General features: G+C 40.2%; 1 protein-coding gene across 6 annotated transcripts in view; it reads right to left on the bottom strand.

Moving 5' to 3' along the window:
- The window catches only part of slc12a5a (solute carrier family 12 member 5a), a 178,386-nt gene that overhangs the window by 43,537 nt on the left and 111,952 nt on the right, over window positions 1-22,897 (bottom strand). For all 6 annotated transcript variants that reach the window (XM_036002476.1, XM_031301846.2, XM_031301847.2 and 3 more), the window contains exons 2-3: window positions 15,269-15,369; window positions 14,535-14,672 (exon numbers count right to left, since the gene is read on the bottom strand). In XM_036002476.1, coding sequence (XP_035858369.1) covers window positions 14,535-14,672; window positions 15,269-15,369 — 239 coding nt within the window. The remainder of the gene's footprint in view (window positions 1-14,534; window positions 14,673-15,268; window positions 15,370-22,897) is intronic.

The raw sequence follows: 22,897 nt of genomic DNA, 5'->3' as shown, positions 1-22,897 counted from the left end.
AACATTGTCAAGGTGGAGTTGTCAATCATTGGTGAGCAGCAGCGTTCTTTGTCAGACATTTTTTAGTTGAAACGCTAAATCCATCTTCTCAAAACCAGAACATCTTTTAAAGGAATTAGACATCCTCCCCTTTAAGACGCAATGTTTCCTTGGTTTCACAGACAGTAGCTATGTTTCCATCCACACGTTTTTATCCGAATTAAGTGATATCGAATGAAAAATGCCTTATGGAAACAGTAAAATTTGATTGAATTTCATGAATATCGACTCAAAGGAAATACGTTCGGTCTCATCGGATTTTATCTTGATCGATATACGGCTTATGCGATAAACGCTGATGGAAACATTATTTGCCGAATAAATAATGAATTGCTGATTAAGTTTTAGGTCATTTTATGGTTGCAACCTGCCACAAAACGAAGAAGAAGAAGTTTAAGTTCATTTCCGCCCAGTATTTCCGCTCTGTTTGCACACATGGCGGGTGTCAACAAAGACAGATGTAAGTGGACGAACAAGGAGACGAGAAACTTTTTGAATTTAATTTATGAGCGAAATATAACGCTGTCGTTCCCACACCACAGGCTGCCTCCGTTGTCGTCGGGCATTTACGTGCATCTGCATCATCATAGCAATGTGTCGATAGCATCGTTGTTTTCTTATTATAGCTTGATATGTCGCTATCAGCTGGCACATAAGCACTATTACAACTTGTGCAATATTGATCATTTGTTGGTAGATGGCGCGATCCATTTTGTCTAGCAAAACTTTGTTCGCAAATGTTTGCTTGAATGTTGTGCGATTCAGTGCTAAAATGAATGGAAACACCTTAAAATGTCTCAAATCAATTCGATATACCAATTTGACCGCAAAACAGCATGTGACGTCATTACGCACAGGTTTTTATTCGCTTTAAAGCCATCGGATGGAAACACACTTTCACCAGCTTTATTCGCATGAGTTTTTTTTACCGAACTTCAGATAATTCGATTGACAAGTGGATGGAAACTAAGCTAGTTAATAATTTGATATTATCCCTATTATTATTGTTGCACTTTACTCTTATAACATGCCATTTGATATCTACAATTGTCTCATTGTGTTTTTGTGTTTATGTTTTTATGATGCTTTACGGCAAAAATAATTTCCTTGTGCAACAATAAAGATCTGATATGTTCTGTGTTGCTATTATTCTGTAGATGTCTTCAATGTTATATTCAGCTACACATTTCTTGCATTTGTCAGGTGTGTATAGTTCCTTCTCTGTAGAGACAAAATGTTACCTACAACCTTGCCTCTTCTACAACCTAATCCTCGCAGCAGGGAATCTCTGAACCTTCAGCCTCATTGTGTTTTAATCAAAGAGCCACATCGTGGCCTCCACAGGTTGCTGTAGGGAGCCGCGGCGAGCAAACCTCGTCCATCTTTGTCATCTCCCCCACTATATGATAATGAGTCGCACAGTTTGTCTGTTGTCTAAGCTAATGCAAATAAGATTGTGAAACACTGTGAGTGTGCCCTTCAGTGTGACGGGTAGAGGATTTTTCATCATCTGCTTGTCGAGAATCTTAATAAAGTTTTTCTTTGTTTTTATGGATACTGAAATCCTGAATGGGCGTCAACCGATAAAACTACATTTGTATTATATAAGCAATGTGTACATTTAGTGGAATAGTTGGCTCTCTGTGCACCAATGGTACCATGTGAAGACGCTATTTAGGCTGCTGGTCCAGTATCACTGTCTAATATTTCCTGCATTAATACAAAACCCTCAAGAAGACATATGCTAAAAATAAAGTCTGCATATTTCAAACATTCAGTCAGAAAGACAGGACATATTTTAACACATGCTTACAGTTAATAATTACAAAGACATTTTTTTGTTTTTGTTTTAAACAATCACAAACTATTAGGATAAAAAAGACAAAATGTATAATTTCCAAACACACTTTTATTTTATTTTCATGACTCTACCGCCCAGTAGCAGTGTAATTAAATAGACTTGAGTTTCCATTGACGGGTTCTTCAGGGACTTCATGTGTAATGTACATTAGCAGTCAGGTGTTGCAGGAAGAAAGGTAACCCTGCCATCAGCACTTTGTTGTTAGACCCAGAACTGCTGCTGCTGCAGAAAGTGGTCTGAGGTCAGTTTGTAATAACAGGTAAGTTATTAGAAGGGAAACCTGTGAACATTTACATACAACAGCAGACACAATGCCCTGAAGAGGATGAAGGCTCTGTAAGTCCTTTCAAGGTGGCTGATTCTAATTAAAAAAAAAAGGATTTCTAAAACTACAATGACTTTGTTTTGTGGCGTTTGAAGTCAAAAAGGTGAACCCATATTTCGCAGTCTCTTTTAATAGGAACAAAAACATTTGCAGTGTTCAGTTCAAAAAGATCAAAACAAAAAGTTTGAGATATAGTTCCAGCCACGATGCCAACTTCCTAGATTGTTGATTTTTATCAAAAAAATAGATAAGAAAAAAAAAAAAAGTATGACTTTGTAAATTTAAACAGCATTTCGAGGTTAGACTGCGAAACCAAAACAGATAACATCTTGGCAGAATAGTCAAAAAAAGCTTTAACAGTACTGTAAAAAATGAAGTGAGATATTTTTGTCCTCTAATGTTTTTCATACATATCTGTAGACTCAGAGGAAGGCAGGTTTAAAAGCATGGAGCGACCGAAAATAATGATTACAGATTTTACTAATCTGACCTAAAAGGTGTATGAATACTACACAGTATTACAACACAAAGGTGTTTATGCCCCATAACACTCCACAGGAGAGTAACATAACCAAAATAAGGGCAATAACCCTCTCCAGACTGCAAGATGTCATTTTCCCCACCTGCTCCCCCAAACAATGGAGAACCACAATCAAGCAGACCTTGTATGTTGGCCCGCTGTATGAGTGTCTGCGGCAGCTGAGTGATAAATTATAATCCCCATTGAACAATGGGCGGACTTTGAAAAACAGTGTGTGACTGCTAGAAATCCTTGGTGTTACATAAGATGTACAGACGCAGATAATAGAAACTGAGAGGGCTTACACTGAGTCTGAGAACCTGAACATGATAAAACACCTCTATGGGTTTGGTACACAGCCACCAAAACAAAAAAATCAGGTGAACTAATGGATGCATCTAATGACTTTATATTGCGAAATCTCCTGAAACAGATGAAACGCTTGTGTATGCATTGGGGGGGACGTTTATTGAAAGTGCCGCTTTTCTATTTTCATTCAATTGGTGTTTCATTTGTGGACGGGGATTGCAGTCCTGAACTGCGTCTGCTCTGATAGATGCATACACACAGGCACACACACACACACACACACACGCGCGCAGGCATGCACGCACGCACGCACACATACACACACACACACACACCACACACACACACACACACACACACACACACACACACACACGCACGCACGCAGAATGGGTGTCTGTTTAATGGGCTTGGAGCCAGCAGAGTGATGATTTCCCCAGAGAGCAGGACACCGCAAGCAAAGGCAGCACTGACTGCTGCAGAGCCACAGGTTGGCCAGTGTGGCACCACTGAACTAGGAAGGAACAGCTGCCCACCGACCCCCCTGGGAAGTGTAGTGAACCCACCGAATGGATGGCTCAGGTGTGTTAGACGCACAACAGGACCTTTCAATACATCTGCCGTGGCACGTACTTCAGATCCAATGCCTCCTGCTGCCCTACCACTTACCACTAGCCTCTCACCAGGCTGGACCTCTCTCTCTCTCTCTCTCTCTCTGCTTCTCTCCAGCTTCCATCAGGAGCACTTTATTCACATGATCCACTGAGCAATAACCAAACACAATGTTATTGCATTCTTCATTCTGACGCTGCCTTTATCAGTAAAACAACAGCACTGATTATTTGTTTAATTTTTTTTTTAATCCACATGCGACCACTTGCGGTTGTGAGAGTAATTACTGTCCTCTCAAAGTAGCAAATGTGACGTTGTTGTAATGTCGCAGCACCTATTAGGAAGGAGGTTGTGGCGAATGGTTGGGTCGACATGTGACTGACATACGGTAAGGTTAGAGAAAGATTGTGTTAATGGTAAATATGATAAGAAGATAATACAAATGATAGCTTTGCAATTTCAAATTGCAAACTGCATTGAGCTTAGACTGGTGAATCTGAAATATAACTTCTCGTCCAATGTTTTTAAAAGTCTTGCTTTCTACAATATATGTGTGCATGGAAACCACAGTGTAGGTCAGTTTAGGTAAAGATCGTGGTTATGCTAAATAAATTATGGTCTGGTTAAGGCCTTTATACAATGTATAAACATTTCTTTTGTGCAATAATTTGCACATCAATATATTTATATTATTAATATATTATAACGTTTTTGTCATGAGTACTTTCACACAGAACGGGAATATTACTTGGCAATATACAAACGTAATTTTTTTCCTAGACATATGCTACACTCTATATAGTCTATGGCTACTCTGCATAACTGTTTCCCAGAGACCTCATGCCCCCACAGCCTTATTTTGACCCTCCTATAGAAATCTCCTGAATTGATGAGGCTAACAAAGGGAGGACCTTCTCTCTACTCGACGTCAGAGTTTGGAGATGAGAAGAGTTAAAAAGGGAAGGTGAAAGCAAATTCACATCCTTGGTTAGCTGCAGGGGAAGGGAAATGAAAGAGGGCCGAGGAGTAGGGGAGGAAAGTGGGGAGACTACATACATCTGAAAGGAGTTTCAGGAGATAAAAGGAAACTTCCAGCCCCCTGGGCTCTGGGACACCCTGCCAACCTGCTTAGGCTGGCAAAACCAGTGTCGGCTTTTACTGTAAATCACTTCTTACAGGAATTCTTCTATGCTCGGCAGCTGTACCAGAATCTACTGAACGTGGTCGAATGTTTAATAATCCCTTATCGGAGTTGCACCTGACTTTGTAGGCCAGCTGATTAGGTTACTGTAGAAAACATCATCCAATTGTCCCCACTTTCTACAATAGATCAATAGAAATCCACCAATACATAATCAATTCATATGATAGTTAATTCATTGTCATTGTCATTATGTCACACATTCTTGTTGGATTTTTTTCAGATCTGATTGGGTAAGAACTTACAAGAGAGGAGAAAGGGATAGAAGAGAGGCATGAAAAGGAAAGATAAGAGGAGGAAACAAAAGGAAAGCAGACAAGAGGAAAGAAAGGGAGAAGGTTGGTAAGGAGAGTTAAGGAGAGGAGGAGGAAGAGGGGATAGAAAGGAAAAAAGAAAACAAGAGAGGAGAGGCAGGAGCAGAGGGGAGAGGAGGAGGGAATTGGAATAGAAGGGAGAGTAGGAAACAAGGGAGGAGTCAAGAGGAGAGGAAGGAGACGAAGAAACGAGCGAGGAGAGGAGCACACTTTCAGTTGTATTTTTGTGGAGGCAGAGACAGAGGCATGAAGTGGAGCGGGTTAGGTGGAGGGAGAGAGGGGGAGGCTAATGACAGTAGGGGAGGCAGACTGGGAGCTTGTAATGCCATCTCCACGCTCTGCTGGCCAAACAGGAGCTGATAGGGCAAATGTGTTTCTGCTCAGGTGTGCTGAATTATTAAATAGACAGTCAGAGGAGAGGCCAGCTAACATCAGCCCCCTGACCGGCTGTGGATGAACCAGCGGTCAACACTGTGTGTGTGTGTGTGTGTGTGTGTGTGTGTGTGTGTGTGTGTGTGTGTGTAAAAGCGTTATCCACTAGTTATCTGTAAAACACTGACTGCTGTAGCTTAAGATGCTCTGTTGTGCTGAAGGCTCACCACCACGAAATAGCGTATATGTACATGTGTTACTAGAATATTCTAGGTTAAAAGACTCCACAAAGCCTCATATGTTCCCACCAGTTGTGAAACCTCTATTTAGCCGCACTATCAGATTCAAGGCTAAAAGTCTCCTTATCCAATAATGCACATGTGGGGCCGAACAGTAGATACACACTGAAATTCAGGTCAGCAGCAACCTGGCTTGGATGAAAGCAGAACAGGTGAGTGGAAAATGGTTTCTACACTGTAAAAAACCTGCCTACAAATGACCCAAAAAGTGTTGAATCTAGAGAAATGTGATAGTGTCAAACAAAGAATCTGCCAATCAAGTAAGCAAAAAAGATTTCTTGGAAATCAAGCCACTAAAAACATCTTAAAACTAACTATGAAAAAAGACTTCAGAAATTCAGGATAAAAGCTTCTAAAGCCAGATTATTTGCTTTGTAATTCAGCCCAATCAAGTTTGCAAATAAAATGCAAATGGTGCTTGCCGTGATTTTTTTTATCATGGATTAGAAAGAAAAAAATAACATTTAAGAGCCTGAAATGAGATATTATGAATTTCTTGCATTGTCCTTTTGTCAGTGTAGCAGAATTGAAACCCTTACTCGAGTACTCCATGAGTTGATGGACAGAAAAACAATCAGCAACATTTTTCAAAATCGATTAATAGTTTCGGTTATTTTTTTAAGCAGGAATGCCAGAAATTAGCTGTGTCCAGCTTCTAGGATAGGAGGATTTTCTGCTTTTCTTTATCATGTATGACTGTGTATTGAATATCTTAAGTTCAGTTAATTAAAAAAATAATCAACAGATTAATCAATGATGAAAACAATAGTTAACTGCAGTAGAACAAAAACCTCCATGTAGCTTGTTAGCCTGGTGTCTTCACTAATAGACAAAATGTGAGGTGTGAAATCTCAGTTTAGCTCCGCTGTGAACTCATATGCACGCTGCTGTAATATAACATGAATTGACATTAATCATGGCACATCCTTCAGAGGGCTGCCTATGTGAACAATGATATGATGCACCGGGCTAATGAGAGAGGGCGGAAGCGAAAAGGGGAGGGTGAGGGCAAAGATAAGAGCAGGGGCCATAAAACAACTACGAGGGAAACATTTATATGAGAACATTAATGTGTACAAAAAAAAAACAGGACAGAGATGTTCCTGTAATTCTCTGCAAGAGCACTCGTCTAGAAAATTACTTGAATAAAAGTAAAGAGCATTAGGTTTGGTCGATGCACAAGAATTTATAGAGCAAATACTAAAGGCCAAGTTAGAAGTTTGTAATTTTAATACACAGATTTTAGGTTCCGCACCCGTGTTGAAGCGATAACTAAATCAGCCTTTTATCATCTAAAACAAATAGCCAGAATTAGAGGTCTCACGTCCAGACAAGATTTAGAGAAGCTAATTTTCATCTCCAGCCACATGCACTACTAAAAAGGTTCCTTGTCTTGTATTCCCATAAAGATCATTAGACAACAGCAACGTATTCTTGACGATGCCGCCAGATTTCTAATAAGAACCAGGAGAACTGAACATATTACTCCTGCATAAATCTTCCTTTTTGGCTACCATTTGCTACCATTTCAAGTTGCTGCCGTTTCAATCCTGGCTGTCGGCTCTCTGCAGCGGGTGGGGCTACTGCTCTGTTCCCCTCGCGACTGACGCTTGCACACACACACAAACACACACACACACAGACACACACAGACACAAACAACACACACGGTGGATGCAGGAAAAAAAGGAGATGAGACGACAAGATTACCTAAATTGAGGACAGCTGCGCTCGTTATTGTAAGTGCAATGATAAGTTAAAGTCAGTACTTTATGAAACCGTATGGCAACTTTTTTGCAACTTTCATGTCTCCCGCAATTCAATTGCAACAAACATACAAAAGACATCGCAACTTTTATCGTCATTTTTCACAAAAGCTCCCGCAAAATCAGGCATTTTGGGCCGCAACAATCTCAAAAAAAGTCTGCAAAATTCTGGAGGGACTGATTAACATTTATTTGGAATCGTGTGCCTGGTCATCTGATGAATGTAAGTCCACAATTCAATCTCTTTTTAGCTCTCTAAAAAGAGATTGCATTGAAAGGGATATATGGTTCTTTATCTACTAAATGCTCAACTATGTTGACCAGCTAGTTGCAAATTTGTTTGTCTGCTGTTTGGTGCTTTGTAGTTGTAGTGTAGAGGGTATTTTAGAGGTTTTTGCTGAAAACAGATAGCGGAGAGCGGAAACAGTTATCTAAAACAGTGAAGTTGCAGTCCAGAAACCAAAACAACGAGCTGAAAGATGCTAGAAATGCTCCAAAGACGTTAAAGGGAACTGTAGTGTGGGTTTTTCACAAGTCATTTGATCCACTGTTAATATAACACATATTGATTCTTTAAATTGTCTTGTAATACATTTCTTTGCCTTAAGTAAAACACTTGAATTGCCCCTGTGTATGAAAGGTGCTATTCAAATAAACAAGACAATTCCAGCGCAAAACAAACCTAGGGGTTAATAACAGTTTATTAAAAAGATAGATTATGAAGACTTCTTCTCGTATACAGGCGGCCGCCATCTTGGGAGCTACTGTCTTTCTACACTATCTTTTTAATAAACTGTCTGTACACTTACAATGTTCTCAATGCTTCGGTTAACATTTAGGGACCCTCATTATGCTACAGTTGAAGTTTGGTGATATTTTGAGCCTTTTTAGTGGTATAAATAGCGATTTGTTTTTACATTCCCTGTGCCCTGAATACTAGCATTGTAAGCTAATCAGCGGTCCGCGCTAGTTTGGTTCAAGCTACAAACACATTTGATTAGCATGAAAACATGTCCCAGAGAGCGATCGAGTGGGTACACATCTGTTATTAACCCCTAGGTTCGTTTTGCGCCGGAATTGTCCTTTAATTTCAAATGAGTGAGGTCAAGGAAGAGAAAATTGCAGGCAGATCAGCTGCGAATGGTTTCTATTTTAACCTGTGCGACCTCCAGACTGCTCCCTCATGTCACATGCCAACCAAATCTCTAATCTTGGCTTTAACACTGCGACAAAGAAAGCCCGCTGCTTTGCTCTCCCTCCCTCGCAACTTACTCACTCACTCACTCACTCCAGGGACCGATGATGAAGGAGATGGAGAGCGAGGATGAGAGAGAGGGAGTGGAGCGAGAAATAGAGAGAGAAGGCGAGAGAGTGCGAGAGAGAGAGAGAGAGAGAGAGAGAGAGAGAGAGAGAGAGAGAGAGAGAGAGAGGGCGCTGTGTGAGCTATAAAACGCCACAGGCTTCCTTAATGAAAAGCCTCTCATGGCGATGGAGAGATTGCCTGTGGAATGGGCTGCTGATTGGGGAAGCAGCAGCTTGGTGTAGTGTGCAGACTAATTAAAGTATTGAAGGGGTTGGGGTGACAGGGGAAAGATTAGACCTGTTCCCAGGGTTAGCCGAGCAGAGGGGAGCCAGACAAATACACCTTACATCTGGGACAACTACGTAGGATAGTGGGGGAATATACCACACGCAAACAGTGAAGCCATTTTGAACCAATGCTTTAATCCCATGTGGACAATGTTGTTGTCTAATGCTGCTACCTGCAATATTTGTACGATCGCGACATAATAGATAGTAGCTTTGAAACCTGTTTAAAGGTTAGGCCACCCAAATTACATCTCTTTCTAGAAACAGTGTCCCTGTCTCACTGTCAAGGACTATTTCTTCCATAGAAAGTAGTTTGTGCTCGCAGTGAGGTCTGTGGATTATCTTGATGAGCTGAGAAAACCTGTGCAAATAAAACCAAATGTATCTGCATGGCTAGATACCACAAGAAGCAAGTGGAAACATATTGTATTATAATGTTTGGGTGAACTGACCTTTTACTGTGGTTTGATCGCATGTTTTGTGCTCAAATGGATTGATGTCAAACTGTCCGTCATCAGCAAATGTAGTTTGCTTAGTTGTCATTGAGATGGCTAAGTTTAGTTTTTAACAAGCGTAGACAGCCATGTTAGCAGTGAGGCTGTACCAATGTAAATGAACAATTTTGCAGGTGAGAAACAAGAGAGGGAACCTCACTGAGTTGAAGGGAAATAATGGAAAAGTGACTGACATGAGGAGAAAAGCAAATATATAAGGGAGAAGAAATAGCAGGCTGATTGGGCACCTAGGAAGACAGGCTGGGTCAGAGATCATAGAAAAGCTGTCAACCTGTCACTGCTGTGGCTACTCAAAATGACTAAACTGTGTTTTTACCTCACATAGTCTGGAGTTACAGAGTTTTATATGAAATATGTTACCACGTGAATCAGTCCATTTCCCACCAGTCTGTCACGCTAATTTGGGATAACTTCATTCATTATTTGCATTATCGTCATCGTTATCGTACGTCTCTTCTCATTTCAGCTTTGCAATGTCATATCTCGCCTTACTGCTAAAACCACCGTTACCCACAGGATTAATAATGTAGCTGCCTGTCTGTCTGAAGTGCTGAAGTGCTGAAAAGTAAACTCCTTCCTGCTGGCATCTCAACACCCAACAGCAGAAAATACCAGGGGATGATGTGGAAGGAACTTATTAGTGAGTGGCATTTAAGATGCAATCCAGAAACACGAACAGGGAATTTATAATATCAACAGAGAATGATTGACAAGTTTCAAACTCATGGAGATTTTCTTTCTCTCCAGTGAGTGTGTTAACAAAACAACCATAAACTCTGCTATTAGGGATTCATGATGTAATGGAAAGTACAAATCTATATTTGGGAACACTTGTGATGACCATCTCCTGGCAACAAGCATAACAATCTGTCAGGTGAACAAGTTGTCCAGGGTGCACAATAAACAATATTACAGCAAATGTGCATCCACTGCAAAGTGATATATCTATGCACACTTCATCTTAACAGCAGACTTTTGTGAGATGATTTTAGTAATTGTCTTAGAATAGCAGACAGTTTAAACAATATTTTCAATATTATTATTAATAATACTAATAATAATTATAATATAATTAATATTATTATAATAGTAATTAATAATTAATATTATTATTATTAATTGTAATCAGTATTAAACTTGTACTGCAGCAGCAGGAAAAACTCCTCTGCAGCATACATATCTGATAACAATGAGCTGCTTTAGCTCAGCAGTCACAAGCATTACAATGCATCAAGAAAACACTACATTTATTCTTATTACACACAAATGACCCCAGAAAACCAATTAGTGCTTTTGTTTTTACTGCAGCGCACTTAATCTCCAGCAGTTCTTATTGATTTATAGTAGAAATACAAGGATTTATTGAATGGAGCAGGTCAGTTTCACCTGAATTTTAAACAGATTCTACACCCTCATGCATCGAGATTGTGTTGTGTTTGCTGCTATAGAAGTTACAGATTACCATAGTTTACAGTAAATTAGTGTGGTACGGACAGCTCAGAATATGATTTACATGACAGAAAAGAGATGAAAATGAGGAGGAAATGCAAATATGCTGCCGATAATGCGCCATAGTATGCATGGAGAAAAAAAAACGTTAAACTAGAGAGAGAATTTTGTATTGTTATAGGTATTTGAAAGTAAAAAAAACGCAGATAAATTCTTTGACTTTTTTGAAAATTAAAACTATAAAAAGCCCATTTTGTAAGAGCAGATATAGATTGCATTGCATCCAATTATTATTCCTTTGAATGACTGATTTTGTGTATATATTATATATATTCTCTGCTCTAGTTGACAGACAGTTCAGCACATTAACAGCAGGGTGTAAGATGCAGGCAGGTGCAGCATACATGGAACGCCATAACCAAGTGGCTGGCATAATGTACAAGAACATCTGTGCCGAGCATGGGCGGGAAGTACCAATTTCAAAGTGGGAGGCACCTTCAAAAGTGGCTGAGGATGTCAGAGATAAGATCTTTTGGGACTTCCAGATCCAGACCAGTGTTTCCCCTATAATCGTACATATAATGAATATAGGGGAAAGAATGAATATTTGGCATACATTTTTTTTCTGACCTGGTGGGTCGCTAGGCCAACGGGAACCCCCGCCAGACAAAAAAAAAAAAAAAAGTATTCCAAAAACAATGCCAAATATTCATTGTTTCCCCTATATTCACTCTGCAGCAGCGCCATGAACTGCATCGCTGTGCGTGGAAACTGTCTGTGGTTAGTTAACGTCTGTAACAACAGGACAGTTAAGCCTGGTATCTAAACTGCTAAAGTCAGTTGAAGGATTGTCGGTAGCCTTATGGTTACAAACAGGCCGACGAAGGTGACGCTAACGTGCTGGAGTTTTTATGCTTTTAGCTGTGCTAGACCAGAGAATACTAAGTTAAGTTTAAGATTAAGTTTAAGTTAAGTTTATTAGCCATTTCAACAGTGCAGTTGATAGGAATTTGTCTTGGTGTGCCCACATATACCACCTTATTGACAACAGTGCACCGACATAACAACACATTGCACACATATACCTCACATATTGACATCAAATGCACAGACATAAACATAAAGAACACATATTGCACTTTAAAGTGTGTAAACGGGTTGTGGACCAGTCCATAAAGTGCTTGGTGGAGGAGGCACAAGCCAGAGCTCATTGTGAAATTGCGAATAGGATTGTCCCTAGTGCAGTGGGGCATTCCATAGTGCAGGGGGGGGGGGGGGGGGGAGCCATAGTGAAGAGAGGACAGTCCACAAGTACATAATACCGCAGGGAAAAACGTTAAAACGTTAAGCCATGTTTAAGTGTCGTATAGCTTGGAGGTAGGTGCTATCTCTGAAGCGTGATGTTCTGCTGGTGATGCTTCTATACCTCTACCCTGATGGCAAATGGCTGAACAGGTGATGTGCTGGGTGGTAGGGTCAGTGGTGATGTTTCTAGCCTTTCTGATGATTCTGGTGTCATAGTGTGAGGCTATGGTAGGCAGACTACAGCCAATAATCTTGGAGGCACTACTTTTTCTAGCTGTTGCTTATCCTGGCTGGTCGCGTTACCATACCAGGACAGGATAGAGAAGGTCAGCGTGCTTTCCAAGATGGCTCGGTAGAAATGAGTCATGTCTTTCAGACTAACCCCAAATTTCCTCAGCTGATCGAGGAAGAGCCTCTGATGGGCTTTGCTTACAATGAGACTGATGTTCAGGACCCATGAGAGAGACTGGTGTATGGTGGTGCCTAAGAAGCGGAAGGAGGGGACCCTCTTAACAACCTGGCCATTGATGGAGAGGGGAAGGTGCTGGGCTGCCTTCTTTCTAAAGTCAACTATCAGCTCTTTGGTTTTAGATGTATTGAGGATTAGGTTACTGTCCTCACACCACCTCACCAGCTGTACTGCTTCACACCGGTAAACAGATTCATCACCATCAGAATAGAGATAAGACCTACTACAGTGGTATCATCTGCACATTTTAACAGTTTAACTGATGTTGAGTGAGATATACAGTTGTTGGTATAAAGAGAATATAAAAGAGGAGACATGATAAACCCTTGTGGGGCGCCGGTGTTAAGAACCCTGGTTGATGACACATGATTATGAATTTTGACATATTGTTTCCTACAGGACAAGAACTTCAAGATCCATTTACACAGTAGAGCATTAACACCAATGGCTAGGAAATAGTTGTGCAACCTGACAGGGATAATGATCAAAGCTGAGCTAAAATCAAGGAAAAGAACACGTGCATATATGGACTTGGCCTCAAGGTGTTGGAGAATGAAATGTGTGCATAGTGACACTGCATCATCCACTCCCCTATTTGCCCTGTAGGCAAACTGATGAGGGTCTAGTGTAATATGCTCTAAGTTCCTACAGACTAGGCTCTCGAGCACCTTCATGACAACAGACGTGAGGTCAACAGGCCTGTAGTCATTGAGGCAGGTGATGTTATTTTTCTTAGGCACTGGGATGATCGTGGCTGATTTGAAACAAGCAGGTACTATTGATGTGGTGAGAGACCAATTGAAAATGTAAGTGAGCATGGGAGTAAGCTGGTTACAGCTCCTCAGCGTGGCTGGTGTCACGCCGTTAGGCCCTGCCGCTTTGCTGATGTTTCGACGGTAGAGCAGCCTTCTGACAACATGCTCTGAGATTGAAAAAGGGGGGTGACCAAACAACCCAGGTGGGAGAGACTGAGAGAGCTTGTCTGAGTTTCACTGGACTCAAATCTACAGTAAAAATCATAAAGCCTCTCAGTAAGGGTTCACAGTCTAGAACATGATGCTTGGTCTTGTAGTTAGTGATTATCTGTAGGTCCTGCCAAATGCCCTTAATGTCATGGACTTGGAGCTTGTTTTCAAGTTTTACTCTATAAGGGGCTTTAGCTGTTTTAACTGGAGTCTGTATTGTACTTTGTCACCACATTTAAATGCAGCATTTTTCTCCCTGCATAGGCGCCTTACTTCCTTGTTGAACCAAGGCTTGTTGTTACTGTAGCTGGTGACAGTTTTGGTGGGGATACACACAGACTCACAGAAATGTATGTAGGACATTACAGTGTACAAATGTTGATATCCTCATGTTCAGAAACACTCCGGTCAGTAATACTGAAGATAATACAGATTATGCTGTTTTGCCCTCATTGATTCTCAGTGAACTTTGCTGGACGTGATGTACTGCACTACTAATGTAGCGTTTTATGTGGAGTGAGCACTGCGCCGGACTCCGTTTTAAAAAAAAGATAGCCTTTTAAATGCTGAAATAACGGGAATGAAAGGCCAACGTATATATTTTGGTGGGGTTTCTCAAATACCTTGACGGGTTTCTTGCGCGATGACTCAGCCTCGTTGTTCTCGGCCTCCTCGTGCTCCTTGCTACCTTGTGGCAGGTTGGAGTAGTTGGCCAGGCTGCTGAGAAGAGACGCCACCATAGGACTGGTGTCCATCTCCTCCTGTAGAGACACAAACATTAACAAAAGGGCTGGAATCAGTGGGTTTATCAGGGTTTTTTTGAAGGAGATGCAATTCTTCAAAGAGTGTGAGCCCACATCTTTGGTACAGCTGTGCATTTTAACCCTCTCAGCCAGCCAGGTGAAACAGGTGCTGTAACACTAATAGTGTACTGTACTCAGATAAGTAACTATTTTAGGTAAAAAACAAAGTGCTTATACAATAAATTGTTCATTTTCTGATTTTGTTTTCTATTTTCTTGTTTAATCTAGAATTCCCACTGAGAGCACAATTTAAATACATTTGTGCAGAGCTGTGGCAAATTGTCTTGCTGAAGTTCTTTCCTGTAGCAGTGTGATATTTGCTTGCATTAACCTGAGGTTCCAACATGTCCTTCACACAGTAATTACCCTCATTAATAGATGTCAGAGACCCTATTCAATCACTGAATTGTGAGAGAGAGTGTATCCTGCTTATTACCATCATGCCTGATTGTGTGCGTTAAAAAAACCAGAGTGTGTGTGTGTGTGTGTGTGTGTGTGTGTGTGTGTGTGTGTGTGTGTGTGTGTGTGTGTGTGTGCAGAAAACTGGACCGTACCTCAAACAAGGCCATGTTCTTGCCGTCATACTGCTGGGTCTTCTCTTCAGCAGCATCACTGCTGTTGATGAAGGGGCTGTTCTCCTTGGGATTACTGTCACCTGAAAGAAACAGACACACACCTTCACTTTTAGACTGAACTGAAATAAAGAAGACCACAAAGATACCAGCAGTGTGCGTAACGCACAGACCAGACATGAGGTTCTTCTTGTCAAAATAACACTCTTGTGCGCAAGAACAGGCTGACTTTTATTTCATTATTTATTAATTTCTTGATTAAGCAAAGAAAGACACACCAGGAGAGGAGGGGAGGCTTTTTATGTCTCCATAAGTGCCCACAGTCAGAAATGCAGAGGAACAGAACCATAACTAATGGAGTGTACATTCACAATATGTGCAGTGCTATATATTCCATATGGCCAGAGGAAGAATGCAAACTGGAACATCTCAATCAGTTTTTTGCTACACTGACAAACGAGGAGATCACAAGATTGAACATGAACGCAGAGAAATATTAAAAATGTTTGGCAGCTTTTTTATCCTCGAATCACAGAGCGATAGAAACAGTGTGATGTGATGTTATTTAGGTGACAGCTTGCTGTAGGCATCATGATTCCATCGAGAAGCATCTGTGCACAAGTTCACAGTCTTAAGGCACGAGGCAAATCTCCAAAACAAACAATATTGGAAGGGCAGCATCCGACTCTTGGGGAAACAACATTTTTCAGTGTAATTTTTCCACTTATAACATAATAACTCTTCTTATTTCTCTTTTCAGTCGTGGTTAGATTTGCATTTGGAACTCTAGCAAAGCAATTTACTATCTTATTTTTTCGATGTCAGAAAATGTCAGAAAAATCCCAAAGTGACGTCTGCAAATATTTAGTTTTGTCCGACCAACAGTTCAAAACCCGATATTGGTGGATTAATTGACCCAAAGGTTTTAGCACTATACTGTAAGTATTTTATTTAGAGAGCAGAATGTAAACAGTATATACCAGAAGTAGTCATGCAATCACCATCATAATGAGTGCATCATTCTGACTCTTTAATCACAGTGTTAAAGCAGTGCTATGCAGTACTATACTATAAGTCAATCCAGACACTGTAAACAATTGCACACCATGACAGAGATTAGGAACTATGGATCAACGTCTGAAATAAAGACATTGGACCTGTTAGGTACCACCACAACCTCATGTGGATGTCTGTCATTTTACACCTTACTGTTTGGAGCCTTAGGCTTTAATTAGCCTCAGCACTTAAAGTGCTTCCTAACCAGACGTTTGCGCTTGTCTCGAAAAAATAATTAAATTCAGAACCACTTTGTTCACCAAGTACAATGAAGGTCTTGGTGGCGAAGGCTGCACAGAGTTAGCTGTCTTATTTGCGCCTTCCCCTTCAAGCGTCTCTTGAGGGAGACAGCAGATTGCTCTCCCTCTGGCTCTCGGTCCTGTCTTAGACTGAGCAGCACGAGACCCAGTTATTTATAGTCAGGATGCTGGAGCCAGGATGCTGCAGCCATGTGCCATGACGTCGGGGCACCGCTAACAGCCGGCACACTGTTCTACAGAGACAGAGCAATAGGGCCACTCAGACGGAGACGCAGAAAAATGGGGCCGTGCACAGAGATTCGGGGCATGAAAAGAGCACAAGAAAAAAGAAAAAAGCAAGCAGAGGAGAGGTTAATACAAAGAGATGGAAAGCAAGAGAATAAGGGTCCAGATGAGAAGATGGAAAGAGACACAGATAGATGGAGCGGGAGCGAATAGTGACAAGGAGATAGATATGGGCTCAGACAGACAAAGAAAGACCTGAAATCGGAACCCACAGAGGGAGAGACACTTTTGTCTCCGGCTGTAAAATGTAAAAGCTTCTACTGCACTTAAGGTTCAGCTCACATTGACCAGGCAGGTTAAAACATACACAGGCGGTTAAAAGGGAAGCTAGAGCATCCTGCAGAGACTTGTTTCTGCTACTATGCACCATGCGACTGTGCGAAGTTAGATACACTAATTGGTCTGAGTGAATTTCAATTTCATTTACTTACTGATATTTTAAATATTTGTGACATAAATGATACAGCTGATGCTAATCCGCTAATGGACCCATGACTTAAACTAAAACTGAGCTCCATTCTTTAACATATTAGCCTTTGTAAGTAAATTTAAAACCACACTTGATGGTACAAAATGATTCCTAAGTGCCTGAAGTCTCAATTCACAAACACACAGAGTTGTATATCTGAATAGCTAATGTCCCTTTTCTATCACTTATCTCTCCAGGGCCCATTTCTCCTCATCGTCTAATAATTAAAACTCCACCATCAAAGTAATGATGGATATACCCGGTTTGGAAAAATGACAGTGCCTAAAAGAGTTTTGCTCTGACCGCATCCCCCAAGCAGCTTATCCTCCTTCAATCTGATGGGATCGGTCCAACAATGGCTCTCACTATCAAAGCCTCTCCCTATCTATGGTCAAAATCCAGAGCTGTAATGCTCACTGAGCATGCGATCGTCTTCCAAATCATCGACTAAACAAAAACACTAAATATGCACTCTTCTTTCATTTTCTTGTCCTAGACTTTTTACAGTGTTAAGATATTAAAACTCATACTTGCACTGTGGTTTATAACCTACAGTGGTTAATACAATGAAAGGGTGTGCTTTACCATATGCATTCATTTATTTTGCTAATTGTGCTCACTGCATTATTGTTTCATATTCAAAATTAATTGCAAAGATGCCTTGTTTGTAGCATGGGAAGAAAAATGCATGCCGGACATTATTTTTAATGTTGTCACTGTGATGTTCAGTGCAGTTATACGAGCTACAGCAGTACACACTTCCCTGGTTTTCTGACCAGGTTTTACAGAAAAGTTCAACTAAATTCAACTTTGACGCTTAAATACGCCAACTTCCACAACATGCATCCAATGGCACTGACAGTAGAGCTGAAAAGATTACTCAAATCAAAGTCAAATGATCATTTTTCAAGAAAAAAAGCCCAACATTTTGTGGTTTCAGCTTCTTTAACGTGAGGATTTTCTGGTTTTCTCTGTTCGCAGTGCAATCTATTGACTTTACCTTGGGCTCCGGGAAATATTGATGGGCCTTTCACATTATATGACATTTTATTGACTAAATGTTATGTTAATGTGCCAATTTTAAGGCTGCAATTAATGATTATTTTCATTATCTATTAACATATCGAATGTCTTCTTGATCCACTGAATAAACGTTTGGTCTATAAAATGTCAGCAAAACAGTAAAAGGTGCCATCTTCAAATAGCAAAGTCAAACGATATTTAGTATCACATAAGACAAAGTGAAAGGCTGGATCTACACAAACACAAAAATTGATTAATTGAATAATTTTCTGTCGATCAAAATAATTGCTTCACCTCTAATTAATAGATGAATCAATACTTAAACAGGTTATGACGGCGGCAATTTCACTACGATGAAATGAAGTTTATTTTGTGCATCTTTTGATTCATTTAGTTATGTGACTTCAGAGAGAGCATGATGCTATTGTTACGCACAATAGGGTATAGATTTGAAAAAAGAACTGCGTGCAAAACTTATATTTAATAAATGAGTTATATAAGTATGATCCCAGATAGATAGATATATTTTTATTGATCCCAAAATGGGAAATTACAGTGCTACAGCAGCAAAATATCAGACACACAGCACACATACAGAATATACATGAAATAATAAATAGGATAGAGTACAAAAACAAAAATTCAAAAAATAAAGATAAAAAATACAAAGTGGAGAATGTACAAATGTATAAAGTTGGGAATAAAAACATACAACTACTTAAATAGTATTTATAAAGATGTACGTAAAACCTATGTCTGTGCAAGTTGCACTTAGTGCAGTTTTTTATGTATATGAGTCTTATCTAACACTCAGTCAATCATATATTGTGTTTAAGAAACAAAATCACATTTGGTGCACTGTCAGTGCTATCCCACTAGTGTATTTCTCACATGTTCTGTAGTGTCAACCAGTAAATATAAGTGGAGGCCTGGTCCACTGCTCTCAGTCGGACATTTCACAGTTTTCCAGCAGATATTTGAACGAAGCCACAGAGGATTAGTTGGTGAGAACTATTTGACTTTGTTTTATTGATCCTTCATGTACGACGGTGAGGTGGCAACAGTCATGGTTATTGCTCACTCTTTCTCTCTCTCTCTTTACACATACAGCCTGCTGTACTCTCTCTCTCTCTTTGACCCTTCCTGCTCTGTGTCACGCTGCCATACTGCTCTTTCTCTCTATGGACTGACTTCAAGGGGAAAAGCCTAAGCGCTAGATGTTGATTCTTGGGGAGCTGACTCAACAGAGGCTCAGGGACCACTTGTTGATTTGGTGTGTGTGTGTGTGTGTGTGTGTGTGTGTGTGTGTGTGTGTGTGTGTGTGTGTGTGTGTGTGTGTGTGTGTGTGTGTGTATGTGTGGTGATGGTGCATATGCTTGGCTCAGTCCCCACTGACGGTGTTGTACAGCAGCAGAAGAACGGATGCGGCCAATTAATCTTAGTCTGGGCTGAGATGGCTGGATTTCAGCCATTTCGTATGAAAATAGGGACATGTCAAATATGATTGAATTAGGCTTTTTTTCTTTTTTTTTTTACACATCCACATCACCATGTATTTACAGTTAATTCATGTATGAAAGTAAATATAGAAAATCCTTTTGGCTGTTAGTCAGACTCACAGTGGAGTAAACAGTGAGTACAGTACATGTGCTCGCAGAGACATTTAATTTGTATCCAGAGAGAAATGCTTTATCTGGTGGAAGAGTGAAGAATTTCAATGGGATCAGTGGGATGGAAACAAACAATCAAGAAAAGAGTTGGATTTTCTCGCTGCGTTCCCTGCAATTGTTCCTTGGTGCATCGGCAAATACAAGCAGGTCACGAGTTTACTGATTCTTGTCATCTCCGAATGTCACCACAGTTACACATTAATTCATGTCTGGCAATCAATGGCAGATCTCTCTCTCTCTCTCTCTCTCTCTCTCTCTCTGTCGTGGGTGGAGTCAGGTGAAGGATTAAGGTCACTTTAATCTAAATTCCAGTCAAATCAGGATTGACAGTGATTTAACATTTACCCAAACATATCCATGTGCAATTCAGAAAACAAAAGATTTTGCCTAAAATTGACCTACATATAAGAGCTTTCAGTTACAAGGCAGTTTAGTATTATACAGATCACAGAGGGGCAGAGAGGTACATATGTGTTGAACAAAACCATGTTAAAATATGAAGGCGATATCATCTATTAACATGATTTTCCAATACTGATACATCAAAATATGGTTAATGTACTATGTATTTTTTTATACTTTTTTTTTTCATTGCACCTTCCCTTTCTCCTCACTTCATTTGTGACTATTTTTTGTCTACAGTACATTTTACTTTTTGTACATTTAGATGTAGTATATGTCCACAATGTATAAAGTATTCAATTGTTTAAAGTTAAAAGCATCTGTTCTTGTATTTCTGCTGCTGTGGTTTGACTCATCTTATCTAATATAAAACAATCCAGGTATGTAGCTTTATAAATTATTGATTAATCTGACCTCAATTCATTGTTTGGTCAATAAAATGTCAGAAAATGGTTTAAATGTCCCTCACAAATTCCAGAAGGCCAAAATGCCCCCTTCAAATCTTTTGTTTTGTCCGACCAAGAGTCAGAACGGAAAATGATAAAAGGAGAAAACAGAAGGACTTTTTTTGGCATGTTTGCTTGATAAGTGACTGAAACAAAGAAGTGATTACTGAAACAGTTGCTGATTAGTGTTTTGTTGATCGACTAATCTATTAATCCACTCATTCTTCAAATAACTATTTGATTCATTTTTATATAACATTTTCTCAGATTTTTTCTGGACTACACAAATTTGTAAAATGATGACAAGATGTGATCGTGTCATCTCGACTCAATAAAGGTCAAAGATGATAAATGATAATATTTAATTATTGCCCAGCCGTAGACCTGTCAATTGGCTTAACCTTTCCAATTGATTGAAACTAAATACACTGCCTCCATCAGCACAAAGTCAGACAATTTGTTCAAATTCCTGACAACAAAGAAATGGTTGCCAGGTTTATGACACATGTATTGATTATGTTCTCCATCAGCCGTAGACAGCTATTAATAACAAGGTACGAAGAAGTGAGAAACTACCTAAAAATACTGCATTTACAAGTGATTTACATGCACAAAAAGCACAAACAATGTACAGAGGAAAAAATAGCAACAGCATATGCTTACTTGCCCACACCTGCCCCCACACACTGTCATAAATAGATATTCTCTCACTCTCTTCCTTCCTATCATGGCTCCAGCACCACATCAGAGACACAACAGCCTTGTATAACGGGATCTCACGTTATGTGTTTTCGCTCTCTTTCTCCCACTCTTCCCAATCTAACTCTCATTATTATTATTCTCTGCTGCTGCTGTCTCATGATGTGTTTTTATAGTTATATTTATGTGGGGAACACGTGAGTGTGGATGGATACGTAAAAACACCCTTTTTTCCCTCAGTGGGGCTGCAGGACAGGACCTGTGCCCTGATCAGTATTCAGGCTGGTGCTTCAGCTCGGTATGAAATTGAATGCAGCCTTGCCTCACAGGGTACGACATTGACACAGTCCCTTCTCTTCATCCCCCCAATATCTCCAGCAAAGAGCCTCGCTCTTGATTGGCTCCTGAGCTGAAGGCAGCTGATTGGCTGAGAGCAGAGGGAGCCAGGAGGATGCCTGTGCATGTACATGAGAGTGTAAGGCAGCCCTTAGCATGTTGACCAGGCCTCTGCACATGTCACTGTCTGATGATGAATGTGTAGGTTTGGTCCAATTACCCCTCAATGGCGCTGTCTCGCCTCTAGCTGTGCACGTCAGGATTAATTTTTGTTTAATGGCAGGCCCCTGCAATGGCTTCCCAGCAGCACCCTCTCTATCTGACATCAGGCATTGAAGGTGATTGTACGCAGGAGGAGACTGACAGGCAAATAAAACTAGCATCCCTCCTTTCTTTATTTGTTCATCTCTGCGACTACCGGCTGATTGCAGGAATATCTTGACAGAGGAAGATACGCAGATGTTGCTGGGAGCTGACAACTGCCAGACTCAGCTATGAAATGATGCAGAGAAAAGGCGGATCAAAAATGTTATTACTGTATATCATAAGGATACTTTTTTTTCATAAACTCTTATTGTTCTGTGACAGGATTCAATTTATTCCTCTGCTTCTGTTTTCACATTATCGTAGAATAATGGTCAATAATCTCTAGCGCTAATATTTTATAGATAAGAATCTATTTGCCCCCATAACACAGATTACAAAGCATACCCTTGTTTTTTTCTATTCAGATAGGAAGAAAAACAGAGTTGGCAGGCATAAAGTATCTGCTTCACTGTAAAAAATCATTTTAAAGATAATAGAACTGTGGCCTTAAACATTGGCCTTGAGATACACTTTAGTCTGTTGCATCAAGGGCTTCCTTCCACTTTTCAGAATCATACTTTTGTCCTCAGTTTCAGTTCATTTCTTTCTTGAAATCATTTCTGAACACTGTTCTTCTACTGTCCATCAGCCTAAATCCA

Source organism: Sander lucioperca, chromosome 6 (genome assembly GCF_008315115.2).
Source record: "Sander lucioperca isolate FBNREF2018 chromosome 6, SLUC_FBN_1.2, whole genome shotgun sequence".
NCBI classification, from domain to species: domain Eukaryota; kingdom Metazoa; phylum Chordata; class Actinopteri; order Perciformes; family Percidae; genus Sander; species Sander lucioperca.
The sequence above is the reverse complement of the archived record's forward strand: the minus strand, read 5'-3'. Positions and strand labels throughout refer to the sequence as shown.